The sequence below is a fragment of the Grammomys surdaster genome, unplaced genomic scaffold, assembly GCF_004785775.1.
Source record: "Grammomys surdaster isolate TR1022 unplaced genomic scaffold, NIH_TR_1.0 190, whole genome shotgun sequence".
NCBI classification, from domain to species: domain Eukaryota; kingdom Metazoa; phylum Chordata; class Mammalia; order Rodentia; family Muridae; genus Grammomys; species Grammomys surdaster.
Window position 1 is genome coordinate 1,297,866 of NW_021604635.1, and position 16,753 is coordinate 1,314,618.

General features: G+C 39.1%; 1 protein-coding gene across 1 annotated transcript in view; it reads right to left on the reverse strand.

The window, feature by feature from the left end:
• The window catches only part of Sec63 (SEC63 homolog, protein translocation regulator), a 68,198-nt gene that overhangs the window by 18,170 nt on the left and 33,275 nt on the right, over positions 1 to 16,753 (reverse strand). Inside the window, exons 8-16 of the mRNA XM_028769033.1 lie at positions 16,170 to 16,278; positions 13,217 to 13,311; positions 12,990 to 13,122; positions 10,831 to 10,923; positions 9,587 to 9,741; positions 8,133 to 8,280; positions 3,936 to 4,018; positions 1,373 to 1,432; positions 1,030 to 1,203 (exon numbers count right to left, since the gene is read on the reverse strand). Of these exons, the coding sequence (XP_028624866.1) occupies positions 1,030 to 1,203; positions 1,373 to 1,432; positions 3,936 to 4,018; positions 8,133 to 8,280; positions 9,587 to 9,741; positions 10,831 to 10,923; positions 12,990 to 13,122; positions 13,217 to 13,311; positions 16,170 to 16,278 (1,050 nt within the window). The remainder of the gene's footprint in view (positions 1 to 1,029; positions 1,204 to 1,372; positions 1,433 to 3,935; positions 4,019 to 8,132; positions 8,281 to 9,586; positions 9,742 to 10,830; positions 10,924 to 12,989; positions 13,123 to 13,216; positions 13,312 to 16,169; positions 16,279 to 16,753) is intronic.

Here is a 16,753-nt window from a genome sequence, read left to right on the forward strand (position 1 = left end):
GGGAGGGAGGGAGGGAGGGACGGAAGGAGGGAGGGAAGGAGGGAGAGAGGGAGAGAGAGAAAAAAAAAACATCTTTAATCTCAGCACCAAGGAGGCAGAGGCATCTTGGTCTACATAGTAGTTCCAGGCCAGCTAGGCCTACATGTTAAGATCCTGTCTCAAAAAATGAAAGAAGGGGAGGGGGGAGAGGGGGAGAGTATCAGGACTGGAGAGATGGCACAGAAGTTAGGGACACTGGCTTTTTTTCTAGAGAACCCAGATTACACTCCTAGCACTCATGTGGCAGTATGTCCATCTGTAATTCCAGTTCTAGAGAACCCAATGCCCTCTTCTGGCTGCATCTGGCTATCTAGGGCACTGCACATATATGGTACACCGCCATTTATACAGACAGATTAAAAACAATCTTACACATAAAATAAAACTAAACCTTAAAGAATGGTTTCACTTATACGAATCTATTAGTAAGTAAGATGACAGTGACCCCGTGACAGGAGTGGGAGAGGTGAGCACTGAATGAAGAGCCGCTGACTAGGAAGGGGCTCACAGGGGCTCTCCTGAATACTAACGAGGTTCCACATAGTTTTTAGATATTGTTTAATTGGATATACATGCCTGTATCTATATGTGGTATGTGCACATGGAAGTGTAGCTGCCAGCAGACACTAGAGATGACAGATGCCCTGGAGATGGAGTTACAGGGAGTTGTAAGCCACCTGATACAGATGCTAGGAACAGAATTCAGGGTCTACACAAGAACACAGATCGTCTGAACTCCTCTCAAGCCAGAGCTTTGAAATCTTGCCTTGGGTATAACTCAGCAGAAGAGCACTATCCTAGTGTACATGAGGAACTGGATTCAATTTCCAGCACTTGGAAGGGAGAAAATAAAGAAAGGATGGCAAATCTTGACTTGGGCTTAATGCAGATCTTCAGGTGTCAACTGTAGGAACAGGATAACATTTGAACAGTTGAACACACACACAGACTGCATCTGAGTAACAACAGTAACAGAAACTGTAGACTTACACTCCCAACAATTCCATTCGCCTGCCTTTGCTTCTGCTGCTTTGCCTGAGGTAAGGGCACAGTTGTGGGTTTCTTTTTTAAAGGCTTCTTTTTTTTTGATTTGGGCGTTTTCTTGGGTCCTTTGTTCTTCTGCTGCCATCCTCCTTTTGTCTTGATCTTGTTGGCATCACTCTGCTGCAAATCACATGTGACTGTTAGGGCTGAACAGTCATCTTTAGAGGAGACTAATGAAAATAAGTGTTTTCATAAACCGTATTATAACCCACAGTAATATAAGTCAACCAAAGAAGTAAACACAACATTTCTTCATCACGAAGCTAAGAGAACTCAGGTTGTTAGTTACCCCGTCTTCTGCAGGCTGTTCCTCAGCAGCGCAGATGGACTGCTCCTTTTCAAATACTTCCTAGAGGCAGTAAGAACAACACTATCAGCCTATGTTTGTCTTTCAGATGGAAAGTAAAATCTTTCAAAATGTTTATCCATAAAGTTTTTGTTAACTGGTTGCAATTAGGAGGGTGAGTAGGTTTGGCAGTCATGAAGTCGGTACAGACCTAGGTAGTAATCTTCCAAAGCATCTCATACTATCATAAATAGACTGTGAAAGCAGAGTCTACTTAAGTTAACAAACTCGATGACTTCATATATGCTTATTCACTTTAAAGTCAAAAATATTTCAATTTAAAATTTCATTTTATTCCAATACTAATCAAGCAAGAATATTATAATGGAAATTTGAATATATGACACTATTCTAATTTTCACCTTCAACGGACTACTGTAAATTTATTATTATCACTAGATTGTCAAGAAAATCCACATATCCTAAAAGTATATCCAGTAATCATACAATTTAATTAGAATCAATACAAAAAGTATACATTTACAATTTAAAGCTCAGTTAGAACCGAGTAAGAGTGCATATTGGAAAATGCCAAGTGGTAGAGGTTGTGTAGAATGAATATCTTAGAATTAGTAAAGCTAATAAATTAAAGCAAACATAATTATTAAGCTCTACAAGAGACAGCCTAGTCTAATTAAGAAATCAATAAGATGGCATCACCATTTTGTTTATATGGTTTTGACAGGGTCTCATGTAACCCAGCTGCCCTGAATTCACAATCCCCCATCTCAGCCTCCTGAGCCCAAGTTGCTGGAATTACAGGCATGTGTCACCACATTAGCACTACAAAGCTTTGTTTTTTCTGTCTGACTGAAGTGATGGGTGACGAGCCTGGCACCTCACACACACATATGCTGGGGAAGTAGTATACACTAAACCAACACTACCAACTGTGTGTGTGCATGGCCTCGTTCGGAGCCAAAGGTTGGTGTCAACGGGCTTATTTTCGTTCACATTATTTCCGGAGGCAAGTTCTCTCATTGACTTATAGACTTGGCTGGACTGGTTGGCCAGAAAGCCCAAGGGATTTTCCACAAACACCCACAGACAAAATAAAAAACCTGAGTGGTAACTTTATGAACCTGAAAGGTGACAGGATATGTAACTGAAATAGGAAAACAAAATGGAAGAAATACAGACAACTGTATTTAAAAGAGCAAGTACCAACGTACATGGTATACGTATATTTGGATATTCACTGACTATGAAGATATAAAAGAACACAAACAGATCACCTGTAACTGATAAGAGATATAGACAATGAAAGAAGTACATTTTGCTATTTAAAAAAATATTTAAGTCTACAGCACAATCTATTAGGATATTTTAAAAAATTAGCAGTGGGATTTCAGAATGATCATGTTTCCCTATACTTTCTAAGCTGTTTAAATTTCTTTCTGGACATCATAAATTATTATAAATTAATTTGAGTGTAATGTTTAAATTTAAGGAAGCTAAAACAAACAGTAAAAAATTTACAAAAACAAAGGCAATGAAATTATCAACAATAATTTCTACATAGGCAGCACATTACAGCATAAAAACTATACCCACATAAACACAGCATAGACAATAATAAACATATAAAGAATTAATCTATTTCTAGGTTTTTAGTACATATGAAAGCTCTATCATGAAAGTTAATATTATAAAATACCTAACAAAACTTGTTAATTTAGGTATGTTACAAGCTTTAAGAACATACTTAAACTGAGAAAAACATACATACAAATTTTAACTCATAAAGTATAAAACTACAACTACAAATAAAGTGGCATGTGCATGTCTATAGTCACAGCCTCTAGGAGGCTAGGCCAAAAGGAACAGAGCCATGTGGGCTACAGAGCAAGACCCTGACGCAAACACAAACCAAACCAAACCCTGAGCTGGGAAGACAGTTCTGTAAGTGAAGCACTAGCCGCACACACAGGAGGCCTGCGTATGGTCTCTAGAGTCAATGCTTTAAAAGGTATGGGGTTGGGGACCTAGAAAGGTACTACAGTAGTTTACAACACTTGTTGCTCTTTGCAGAGGTCCTGGGTTCAATTCTAAGAACCCGTACGGTGGGTCATAACCCCCTTAGGTATAGTTCCAGGGCATCCTATGCCGTCTTCTGACCTCTGTGGTCAACAGGCACTCATGTGGTGTACATGCATTCAGATAGGCAAAACATTCATACATAAAAAATGACTAAACCTTAAAAAAATTAAATCCAGACATGATGGATATAGCACATGCTTATAGCCCAGTACTAGGGAGGTAGATCTCTGCAATGAGCTGGCCAGGCAGCCTCACTAAATTGGCAAACACAAGGCCAGCGAGAGACCATCTCAAACAACAACACTGCAACATCAGATCCTGACTTGCAGCCTCCACACACATACATGTGCACCTATGTGAAAATATATGTATTCTCACACAAGCCAAAAGATGCATAAATAAGCCTCCATAATAATAAATATACATAAATAAGCATAGATAAATGAGTAATAAAGAAACTACTCACAGCCATCGTCTGCCTCGTCAGTTTAACCAACACTGTAACTAGGGATCCAACTGTGATGTTGTTGCTGTCTTCATCATCCAATACTGTAAGACAGGAGAAACGGAACAAAACAGAAAAGCAAGTTCTCAGTCAATGCAAACAGCAGTATTTACCTTGCCTAAAATAATTCAGTACTTCCGTATTTTGAACATATTTTTCAAAGCTTATTAAAATAATTTGATAACTGTAAAGCCCTCCAGGTGTCTTCAACAGTTGCTTCATTTAATCCTTAAAGGACTATTACAATTTATTATCATTTCCACTTTAAGAAAGCAAGGTTCACAGCTGCACTAGCACTGTCAAGTTTAAAACCAACTTTGTAGAATACAGTATAATTTTATTTCTCTGACCAATGCCTGAGTAAAGGAATAGAATAAAAAAATCTAACATCCCAATGACCTTAAACATTTAAAAAGCAACATTTAAAACAGTAACTTCAACATATTTTCTTTACGGTAAAAAGGGTCTGAAGGGCTATCTTTGGAAAAACATATTACAACTAGAACAGACAGGTAGAATAGCGGTGCCTGTGTACACGGATGACATGAAAATTTGTGTAGAATTCTGTATTTTTATAAAAGAATACTGTCCAGCAACCATGATGGTTTGAATGAGGATGGCCCCCATAGGCTCATGTTTGAATGTTTGGTCCCCAGCTGTTAGCACTATTTTGGGAAGAATTAGGAGGTTGGTCCTTGTTGGAAGAGGTGTGTCACTGAGGATAAGTGTGGTGGCTTGATTGTGCTTAGCCTAGGGAGTGGTACTATTAGGAGGTGTGACCTTATTGGAGTAGGTCTGGCCTTGCTGGAGAAAGTGTGTCACTGTGGGGGTAGGCAATGTGACCCTTCTCTTAGCTGCCCGAGTGAGTCACTTCTCTCCTGGCTGCAGCCAGATCAAGATGTAGAACTCTCAGCTCCTTCTCCAGCACCATGTCTGCCTAAACTCTGTCATGCTCCTGCCTTGATAATAACTGAACCTCTTAACCTGTAAACCAGCCCCAGTTAAATATTGTCCTTTATAAGAGTCACCTTGGTCATGGTGTCTCTTCAGAGCAGTAAAACCCTAACTTAGACAATGAGCTTGGAAGTTTCAAAGCCCACACCAGCAGGCCCAGTCTTGCATGGTCTCTCTCTGCCTCCGACCCCCAGATCAGGGTGTAAGCTCTCAATTACTCCTGCAGTGCCACACTTGCCTGCCTGATGTCAGGCTCCCCATCCTGATGTCATCAACTCACCCTCTGAAACTGTAGGCAAGTTCTAATTAAATGCTTTCTGCTAAAAGTTGCCTTGGTCATGGTGTCTTCACAGCAACAGAAAAGTAACTAAAAGAGCAGAGAAGATGGCTCAGGGGTAAAAGGGCTTGGTTCTACAAGCATCAGGTAGGTCCACAGTGTTACTTGTCAGCACCTACATGAAAAGCCAGGCATGTAATGTATGTGTAATACCAGCACTGGGGGTGGAGACAGATGGAATCTGAGAGCTAGTTGGCCATCCAGACTAGCCAAAGAGCTAGCTTCCGGCTCACCGAGAGACCCTTCACTGCAATGCAACAGGAAAAGAACCACAGGGACAGCCACCAAACATCCTGCTCTAGTCTCTGCATGCTTGTACATCCGTGTCTATATTCACATGCATGCAACACACAGAAACACACACACATCCCTCCTGTACACCACGACTTCGACACCACGGACTATACCTCTCAAACCATGAGCCAACGTACACCTTTCTCCCATTTTCCTCTTAAAATTGCTCATAAGACATTGTTTTTTTATCAAAGCAATGAGAAAGGCAATTACTCTATACCTTCTACCTAGATGATATTAATTCATTTTCCTACAAGATTTTATCTGTAAGAAATTTCTACACTGAGAACTTTTGTTTTTACTAAGTTTGTGCTGCCTTACAAATTTAGTTCAGCACACTGTTCTGGCCTTTCTGACACAGCAACACATGGAAAATAGCAGTCTCTAACAACTTGTAACTGCTACCTCTACCGCTGATTGTGAAGTCTGACTGCGTAACTCACCCTACAAGCCTGTGTTATCAGAACTCAAGCCTGGACCACATATCATCTGTACTTTCACTTGGCAGTACCTATGACACCTGCTGTATCAATGTGCACATATATCTAGTGGGGTACAGCCTGCCACGAGATGCTAAGTGGCCTCTAGTGATAAAGGGAAAGCAGTTATCTCCACCACCATATTAAGAATTGTTCCTATATTCTCTATTCATCCTTCAAACTCTGTGACTCCTAGGACACACACAAGTAACACGGCAAAATAAACTCTTACTTCCTTGAAGACAACCTCTTCCAACATTTTCTCTAGTCATGTTTTACAATAATTGATCATAACAAAGATTATCTCTTAAGCCCACAACTAGATTTGGTTTTAAAAAATGAAATTGTAAATGCAGTTTTTCAGATTGATTTTTGTATGTATGTGTGAGTACCCACAGGTATGCATGAAACAACATGAGAGGTAGACGGCTGTGAACCACTAGCTGGGAGCTGTGAACTGAACCCGGGGCCTTTGCTAAAGCAGAAAGTGGGTTTTTTTGAGGTGTGTTTGTTTTTGTTATTGTTGTTTTTGTCTTTTTTGTTTTTTCAAGACAGGATTTCCCTGTGTAGTCCTGGTTGTCATAGTATTTGCTTTGTAAACCCGGTTGGCTTGAAACTCACAGGGTTCAAGCTTCCCAAGACCTGAGATTAAAGGTGTAAGCCACCACCACCTGACACACTTAACGTCTGAGGTATCTCTCCAGTCCCTAAATGCAGCATTTAGATTAGTGACTTTAAAGTCTAAAAACTCACTAATCTAAAATGAAACTCCCAAATCCCAGTGCAAATGTCCTATACACTACGTAAACCAAAACCAGACGGCACTATCTGCTTCCCTGTCCCTGCATCCCAGCTTTAGGAAGTTATTTAATTCACATCTGTGTTAGGATACAGAGTCAGTAAGGCAAAGTGCTACAAGCATAGGTCTCCAGATGCTACTCAAAGTGCACAGCAGTTAGTATTTTTTACATAAATATAAGGTATAATGTCTCTCATCACATAACACCAAGCATCCAGTATACTCTGTTTTTAATTCTATAATCAACTAGATGATGAACTCATTAAAAACAGAAATTATTCCTAATATGTTCCTGTTGTTCTCTCAACAGTGAGTTTATGAATGTTACAACCCAGAACTGTACCACAAGACAGACTAAACTAATACTCTGTATTTCTGTGTTCAAAGATATTATTCAGCTATTAAAATTGTGGTAGGGCAATTATGTTGGTAGAAAATAAGTTTTTTCACTTAAACAAATATAGAGATAAAAAAAACATGGAGCACAGGCTCAGAAGTTTTTAAAACTTACTATAAATAAATGTTAATTTCAGCACTAACTGACTATTTATTTTAATAATATATGGGAAATATCTCCTCCTCTCACCACACGTGGACATCTCTTGGATTCCTTGGGAAGTTAAGCAATCACAAGACGATACCAGGACTCCACTGAAAAAGCACTGAAGGAGCTGCCAATGCACCCTGATGCAGGAGTTCAGTCCCAAAGGCACTTTAGAGGTTGTAACTGGTATTTTAAGCACATCAACTTGAAGAAGACTGCACAGCATAGCCAGGGTTAAGACAAGAATGGCAGCCTATGACATAACATGAAATAAAAGCAGGAACCACGGAAAAGGGTCCTACATTCTACACTCAGAGCACGACCTCCTGTCCACCTCCATGTGTGAAGAAATTCAACTAAGGTTAAATTTTCCATATCCTCACTCAGAACTGATTTCCAGTTACAGGTGATTAATACACACACAAAATAAAAATCCAATGTTCAACTATAAAACAGTATCCTCATACTCAGCACAACTGTGACAAAAATTAAAAAACCAGGGTTTTGACAAGGAAACTACAGCTCTGCAAAGTCTAATTATAAATCACATCATAAGTGTCATAATGAAGGACACGGCAGAGCATGCCTGGCTGCATGCGCACTGACAGGTCAGAGGAAGAGGTCTCCAAGTCTGAAGGAGGCTGACCAAGGAAAATGCAGGCAGGACAGGACAATGTAGTGAGCTGAAGCGACAAAGAAGACTCTGCCTTAGAGAGCAAATCGCCAATGTGCAAAGGGAGCCCTCACTCACCCTGTGATTTGATGTCCATGGTCACATATGGGAAACTCCCAAGAACCGCCATGACCTCCTCATATTTTTCATCCTCAAGGAAGTGTAGCAGACTATGACGATCTGATTCTTTTAAACTGACCAAATCCTGAATTGTTTTAATTTTGTACTAAAAAAGAAAAATACACAAATAAATGAATAAATAAATAAATAAAATTTTCATTGAGTGAAAACTATTGGCATGTTAACCAAGTAAAATCCACCAACTTCATATAAAGTTGTCATTAAGGGCAAAGCAAGACCATTAAAACTAAGTTGTTTTTCTTTTTTAATAAATTCATTACAAGATTTGCTTTTAATCAGAAAAAAAAACAACCAAAGACAGCATAAAAATAAAAACATGTTCATAGAGAATCCTGATTCGAGCAGTAACTATTGCCCTAAGTTTATTTTCAGCCTTAAGAAACCTTCTAAAACAAGTAGCCTCTACAAGTTTTACTATGTAATAAATCAACTATACTTAAATTAATTAAAATTTAAGTACTAGGTACTTAATTTTTATTTTCACAGAGATTAAATCATAAGGTAGGTGAATTTCAAGTCTAGGATTCTGTTGTAAACTGTTACTTAATGTAATGGCAATATGATCAATAAACAGAACTTGGATACTGATTTCTTATACATTTATTTCCTTTAATACCACCAAATCCAAAGCCTATCTTCTGCTTCCTTCTTTTATTGTATATTCTTTTTCTCTTTGTTTTCTTAAAACAGGGGCTCACTCTATGGCCTGGGTTAGCCTAACATTCACTACTTAGCCTAGGCCTCAAATTTTCTACAACCCTCCTGCTTCAGCCTGCCTCCCAAAATTCTGAATATACAAGCTAATACTACCAAGCTCAAAAAGTAATGCTTAAAATCTCCTACCAGAATTCTTAACTTTGGTTTCTTTATTTCCCAAACGTTTTCATTTCTACATACTTTTGAAATATTCAAGTGTTTATTTTATTTTCTAAAAAGAGAGGTCCTCTTAATCAACGTGCCCTGTAAGCAGATGGCACTGAGCTCAGGGTCCTGTGCACACCAAACAAGTGCTCGAGCACCGAGCTTCATCACCAGGCCAACACTATTTTTATGAATGCATCAGTTTTTTTTTTGTTTTTGTTTTACTCAACTATAACAACTGCCCAACTTTTAAGTCAAAAACAAAATGAAAAGCATATGGTGTACTATTACTTGATGTATAAATCTCTGCAATGTAAAAAACAAAGTATTGACTACTAAAATTTACTTAACGTAAGACAGTAACGCTATAGTAGTAAAATACTTTTATAAAGCCATCTAATCAAGAACTATGAACAAAAAAAGATATTCTAAATCTACGAAAAGCACCCAACGAAGTCTAGAAAGCTTCATTACTCACATTCCATTATGATACAAGTTGCAAAACTTTAACTAGAAAGCAGTCAACAAACCTTTTTATGATTTGAGACTCTTCTAAGATTGTCCTCTTCAATATGAGGGAGCTGCAGAAGGGGAGATTTGAACTGCTGGAGCCCTTGAACAGCCATCTGGGAAAGCTTCATACAGTTTTCTAAGGACGCCAAAGTTGGAGCACGAAACTCCCTTTCTTAGAAAGAATAGGAAAAAAAGAAACAAAAGAGCTGTACTTTTTACACTTTCATTACAGTGAATAAAATCACACTAATATTTAACAGATATTGATTTTCCTTTAAAAGCTACTGAAAAAAATGTTAAAAATACATAAAATTGGTCAAATGTGTATTACCCAGCAACAACAACTAATTTAACAAAACCCTCTATATCAACTCCAATAATCATAAAGTATCAGGCACTAACAACACCACGCGACTTAATTTGGAGAGCACCTGTCATCCAGTCTTGGATGGCAATCCTAGCACTCAGGGAGCTGAGGGAGAGTCAGTGCTCTCAAGACCAGCCTGGGTAATACAGTAAGATGGAGCCACAAACACACAAATCCCCAAAATGTCTTTAGCCAGGCGTGGTGGAGCACAGGGGAAACCTACTGCTTAAGAAGCCAAGGCACAAAGACTGAGTTCAAAGCCAGATTTGGCTACATGACAAGAGCCTATCTCACAAAAATAAAAGAGTAAGAAAGATTTTGTGTTTTTAGATGTACTTTTATGTTTACATTTTAAGGCAAGGAAGTTGCTGTGTGAAGTGCAGACTGGCTTCAACCAGGACTCCCGGCTCTGCCTAAGCAGTGCTCAAGTTACAGGGTTAAGTCACACCTTGTTCTAAACTCCTGTGTTAACTCCAACAAGCAGATGTCACAACATTCCAAAGGTACTGTAACACTGCCAAGAACTGAAATCACTGACAACAACAAACTATTATAAAGAGTCTCTTTTTTAGCCTCTTCTTTCCCATTAATGGCAAAAATTCCTTTTCTTTTCATACAAAAACAAAACAAAACAAAAAACCTACTATGCCAATTACAGAACTATTTCAAACTCACAGTGAAAATACAAAAATTATTCAAATGTATTCAGAGAAAAGAAGAAGTTTAAAGCACTAAAAATAAAGCAATGAAAAAAAAAATGAGACAGTAAGACAATCTGAGAGCCCTGACTGACCTGGTATACAAGGCTGTTATTAAATACTCATAAATCTTTAAACTGTGAAGTATAATAAGCAAGCGTTTTCAGGACAAAGTACACCTGCATGTCCTCCTCACCTTCCCGGCTCCGGGCCATAATTATTAGCTGGCAGATTACATTAACCATCTCCTGAAGTAGAGCAGGACATTTTTTCAGCATGAACTGTTGATCTGAAAAAAAAACAAAACAAAAAAACCTGAAGCTATTCTAATCTTACAGTCAAACACCTTTCCCACTTGAAGCCCAAGACTAACACAAAATGGGCTGGCCCTTAAATATTTTACCAGCCTCAGAATCTTAATGCTTAAAAGAACGTTTCTCTTCAACATTACTGCAAACAAAAGACAGAAAGCCATCACTAGCATAAGATGGAGCAAAGCCAAAATTCTAACATAATGGTGCACTATTTATTATATATTCCTTGTTTTCTTTAAAACAGTCCCAATCATGAATTTAATTCCGGTCTTGCTGTCTTTGAGGATGTTCTATCTACGCTCCTATAGCTGTAGTTAAATACAAAGACCATGAATGAGAATAGAGTCAATAAATACAGAAAGGGAAGAAGTTAATTAGGGGGATGCATGACTAAGCATTGCTTGTGCTTAGCTTCTGGTGCAAGCCGGAAAAGCTGAGTCCAATTGCCAGAAACAAATATAAATAAAACCATCGGGCTGGCAAAAATTCAGTGGGTAAGAATACTGACTGCTCTCCCAGAGGACCCAGATTCAAGTCTCAGCACCAACGTGGTGGCTGAGAATAGTCTGTAACTATAGCCCCAGGTGAGCTAATACTCTCTTCTGGCCTCCTCAGGCATTGAACACATACATACTGTAGGCAAAATACTCATATACATTAAAATAAAAAATAAAACAAAAAAATTCTAACAGCCTGGAAACATAACTAGGCAGTAGAGTATTTGCACAGCACATGTTGGGTCCTGAGTCCAAGTACCAGCAACACAGAAAAAGAAACGCTTTGTAATCTTTGTAATTTTCCATTTGAGGGGCTGGAGCGCTGACTCAAGAGTTCCGAGCACTGGCTACTCTTCTAGATGACTTGAGCTGAACTCCCAGCACCCACACAGCGCTTCACAACTACTTGTAACCGCAGTTCCAGGGGACCCAACGCCCTCTCCAGGCATCGGTGGCACCAGTATAGACATGCACAAAGAATACCCAGATAGATAAAAGTAACTTCTAAAATGAAATCCATTAAATTTTGTTCTCTACCTAAAAACCACTGGATTGTCTTATTTTCAGAAGTCCTGGATTGCATCACTAGTTGAACAGTGATGCGGTGGGAAGATTTCATTCAAAAAGAACATTTGTTTTTAAGATGACAAGTTTATAAGTTCCAAATGAAAAGGAAATGACATTCATCGATGGTCTCTCTGGAAACACTTCCATCTCAAGCCAAGGCCTTTGTTTTAAAGAGTAAGAGCAGATAGTTTCAAACACTTGTGAACCTGTAAGTAAAGATCAAACCAATTGCTCTGTAGCGACTACTGAGAAGTGGGAAGAATCATGTTGGATTAAGAGGGTCAGATGTTTGCTGTAAAATCCACTTTTGTCCCTCTAGAAGGTTTTCAAGTTATTTTTTAAAAAAAAAAAAATCTAGGAGTCAGACATGATGTTCCACATCTACAGTCTCAGTCCAGAGGGTGCTGAGAAAGAGCAAGGACCACGGAGACACTGCTGCAGGCCCTGTCTCAAGAGGAGGAGGAGGAGGAGGAGGAGGACTCAGAGACACTGCTGCAGACCCTGTCTCAGAGAGGAGGAGGAGGAGGAGGAGGAGGACTCAGAGACACTGCTGCAGGCCCTGTCTCAGAGAGGAGGAGGAGGAGGAGGAGGAGGAGGACTCAGAGACACTGCTGCAGACCCTGTCTCAGAGAGGAGGAGGAGGAGGAGGACTCAGAGACACTGCTGCAGGCCGTGTCTCAGGAAGCAAAGCCAGTGCAAATTCCTTTGCTAACCTCCAATTATTAAACATTTCATATGAAGTACTCTCATCTTCAAATAACATATTTTGACATTTGCCAAAGCACCTGATACAGACTTTCAACTATTTGCAAAGTAATTACATACCATACAGATTTTTATTTTTAAAGAAATATAAACAACCATTTGATTGAAAAAGGAAAAAGAAAAAAAAAGACCAGCATCTAAACGCTGACTCACCAGGACTACTTACACCTGTTTGACCCCCTTAAGACCCTTCACATGTTAATCACAAATACCTTCTTCCAGTGTCTCAGGAATTTTCATTCTGGCAAGATGAGACAGTAAAAGAACTCTGGCCTTCAGGCTATATGGACAGGTAAGTGGAGGTTCATTCTTCTTTAAATTTATGCTGCCAATTTCCCTGATTAGCTAAGACAAATAAAAGAATTATTCAGAAATGTAACATGAACCATTCACTTTTGTACTGTACTGTTCATTGGGCAATTTGTAAGACGAGCCTGACCTGTGGTATTAAGATGTTATCTGTTGGCCTGCTGGTGGAATCTTTATTATACTGAGGATCAAATTCAGAAGCTCCAGCTAAAACCATAATGAGACCTACAGAAACAAAACATATACAATGGTAAATAGCTACTTGTTTATCTAGTGATTTCTCTTCCTAATCATGAAAAATGCTGAAAATCCGCTGACAAGGAAAGTAACATCTCCCACTAAAACAACAAAAAATCTTTACTTTTAAAAATGCACACAAGTGTTCCTCAGACTAACAACACAAAAGCAATGTTGAGTTAAAACAGCATGTCTCTAAACTAAGCATGCACTCCAGAGGAGCCCGCTGGAGAGCGCTGTGTGTCATGTGATGTTCGTGTGGCATGTCAGAGAGGGACCTCCAGTTCAAGGATTACCAAGAGTGAGAGAGTCTCCTTATTCATGGCTTCTCAGACCGTTGAGTAAACAAAAGATTCTGGAACTCTGGTGAGTTTTGTGGAAACACACATGATTCCATTGCCACAGGCATTTTCCTAAGAGCTCTTTAAGGGCTGGCACTGAGATCACCAATCTCACTTTAAGCACCGGTCTTACCTTTAACACAGCAGAACATATAGACAGGATAATAAAGGCAGGCGGGACTACAGCAGTGCTGGAAAGCAGCGATACAGGTCTGTCTGTTACTTCCTGACTAAATGACCTAGGCAACAGTCTTCACATTTCTCCTTGTACTTTAGTTTCTTAAGGAGTGCCCAAAAAATAGCAGGCAGAGTAAATGCATAAGGTACTACTATAAATTTTTTTTTTTTTTTTTTTTTTTTTGGAGATGGTCTCACCATGTAACTTTGGCCTGGAACTTGATAGGTAGACTAGGCTGGCCTGAAACTCACCAAGATCTGCCTGCCCCAGCCTCCCAAGTGCTCGGCTTAAAAGTGTATACCATCACACAGGGCTCAAATATTTTAATGTGGGTTGAAAAAAAAAATAGAAGAAAAGAAAAAAAAAACTGTTCCAAAGACAGATGAAGAAGGCTGTGTACATAAATCCACCAGCTGAAAAGTGCTTTGTGACAGAGTGACATGAGACTACAGTACCATTCTCTTAAATCAGTACCCCACGGGCAAAAAAATAGGAAATGTTCTTGTAAGGAACTAAGCTACTATACTAGTACTAGTTCCTGCACTAGTCCAACATAAGAGTAGTAAGCAAGCACAACAGAAAGTAACAGTCATTCTTTCCTACAACCTGTATTTACTATAGAAAGTGAAGGACTGATTTCACATTTGTGTTCAATTATATCATGTAGTTGTACCATATCTGCCCCTCCCTTTCCAGCTAGTACTCTTTCCTTTCCCAGATAGTCTTGCTTTAACTTTTATGACATGTATGTGTCCGTGGAACTGTGCATGTCTGTGTATGTATATGCATCCATATTTATGATTTGATGTGTACACATAAAAACTCGGTATCTACTTGAAAGAAATCATGTAATATTTGAAGGGACACTAGCCAGCTTGTCAAAACAGCTCCGGTTGGCCTTGCCCTTCTGAGTCCGTCGGCCTTGATTACATTTCCTAAAGCTGACTATTAAGGCCTGTTCCCTTATTTGACCACTTCTTTCTCCTGAGGCTGACTACCAAGGTCCAGCTATCAGAGTATCCAAGTCCAGCAATCAAAAGCTTCCTTTTGATTAATTAACATGTCCAATTAAAACTCAACACCTCATGCTAACACCGTGTTTTCCCTCTTCCCTTTATAAACTGCCATTTGCCTATGGAGCACATGAGTCTCCTCTCTATCCAGAGGCAGTCCTTTGTGCCTCAGAAACAAAACCCTTCCCCTGCCTCCCTTGTTCCTTCCCCTTCTCCCTCATCTTCATTCTCCATCTCCGGTTTTTGTCTCTATTTCCTGCTCTCTGTCTTTGTGCTGAGACCTTGGTCCCTGGGTTTCTTAGATACTGATCTCTTGCAATATTGTTTTGAATCTCATTTATTTTACACAATATAGTTATCTCCTGTTTCATCAAGTTTCTTGCAACTGTCCTAAGTTCATTCTTCCTCATGGCTGTATTAAAAACAGTGATTATTATATACACTACACCTTCCTTATCCATTTACCTGTTGACAGACACCTACACTCATTCTGTGACTTGGCCACTGTAAACAATGCCACAGTAAGCAGGTACCTGACTCAGGATTCCTTCTGGTATATTCCCAGAAGTGGTATAGCTTATCATATGCTAATTCTATTTAAAGATTTTTGAGGAGTCTTCATACTGATTTCTACAGTTGTTGGACTAACTTACATTCTCACCAGCAACTGCACCCTTGCCAGCGTTTGTTAAACAGTAATTCTTACTAGAGTTAGACAGAATTCTTCTTTTTGAGACACTGACTCCCTGGCCAGGCTGCAACTCACTACGTAGCCCAGGCTGGCATCAAACTTGTGACAATCCTCATACCCCTGCCTCTTCTGTGACAATCCTCCTACCCCTGCCTCTTCGAGTACTGGGATGACAAGTATAAACAATTACACAAGAATTTAAAATTCCTTATGTATTCTAGACATTGATTCTCTCTCAGTTGTACAGCTACCACACATTTTCTCCACTTTTTTACTCATTTAATTGTTGCCTTTGCTGTGTAGAAACTTGGAAACTTCATACACTCTTATCAGTGACATAAACTAGTTTCCTGGGAAGAGGGAACCTTAACTGAGGAAATCTTATTATATTATGAGGGCATTTTCTTGACTGCTAATGAAGAGGTACTATTCCTGGGCAGGTGGGCCTAGGTCACTGCATCTGAGGCTTGAGAGGGAGCCAGTCAGCAACTGTCCTCCTGGTTTCTGGTTCAATCTGATGAACTATAAAACTGATTCTACTATAGAGTTAAAATATATGTATAGCAACATATAAATGACGCAGAAAGCAATGCAACGAACAGCAGTTACTGAAGTTTACTTACGTTTCATATCCATATTGCGAGTTTTATAAACAAAGTATGTATAAATCTGTGTTGTACGTATTAGAATCTGGTCTCCACTATATCGTATTGACCGATACCACCAAGAGCCCTAAACACAAATAAATCAGACAAGATATGAAGCATGAAAAATGATACTTGTTAAGCCTGATGCAGTGCGGTGTATGTATGTGTGAATTTTCCAAAAATTTACCAAGAGCAAAGTATTTGAGCTTGTTCCATTATTTCAAATAATTTGATTAACAAATACTTAAATTGTCAGAAACCCAAACAACAACACAAATCATCAGAGGCATGATTAAAATACTTTAGGTTTTAGGCAGAAATTGTTTAAAATGTAAAACCACCCACTGCTATAAGCAAATAAAGTCGTTTCTAACACAGAATTTTCTAACAAATATGTAATAAGTTTAGGAGCCACTTTACTGCTGACATGGTATTTTCATGTTCTCATGAGATTGGATCTTACACAACAATCCTATGAGGAGGTCAAGACAGATATGTAACAGGACTGTGGATTCACACAAGACAGATACGTAACAGGACTGTGGCCTCACACAAGACAG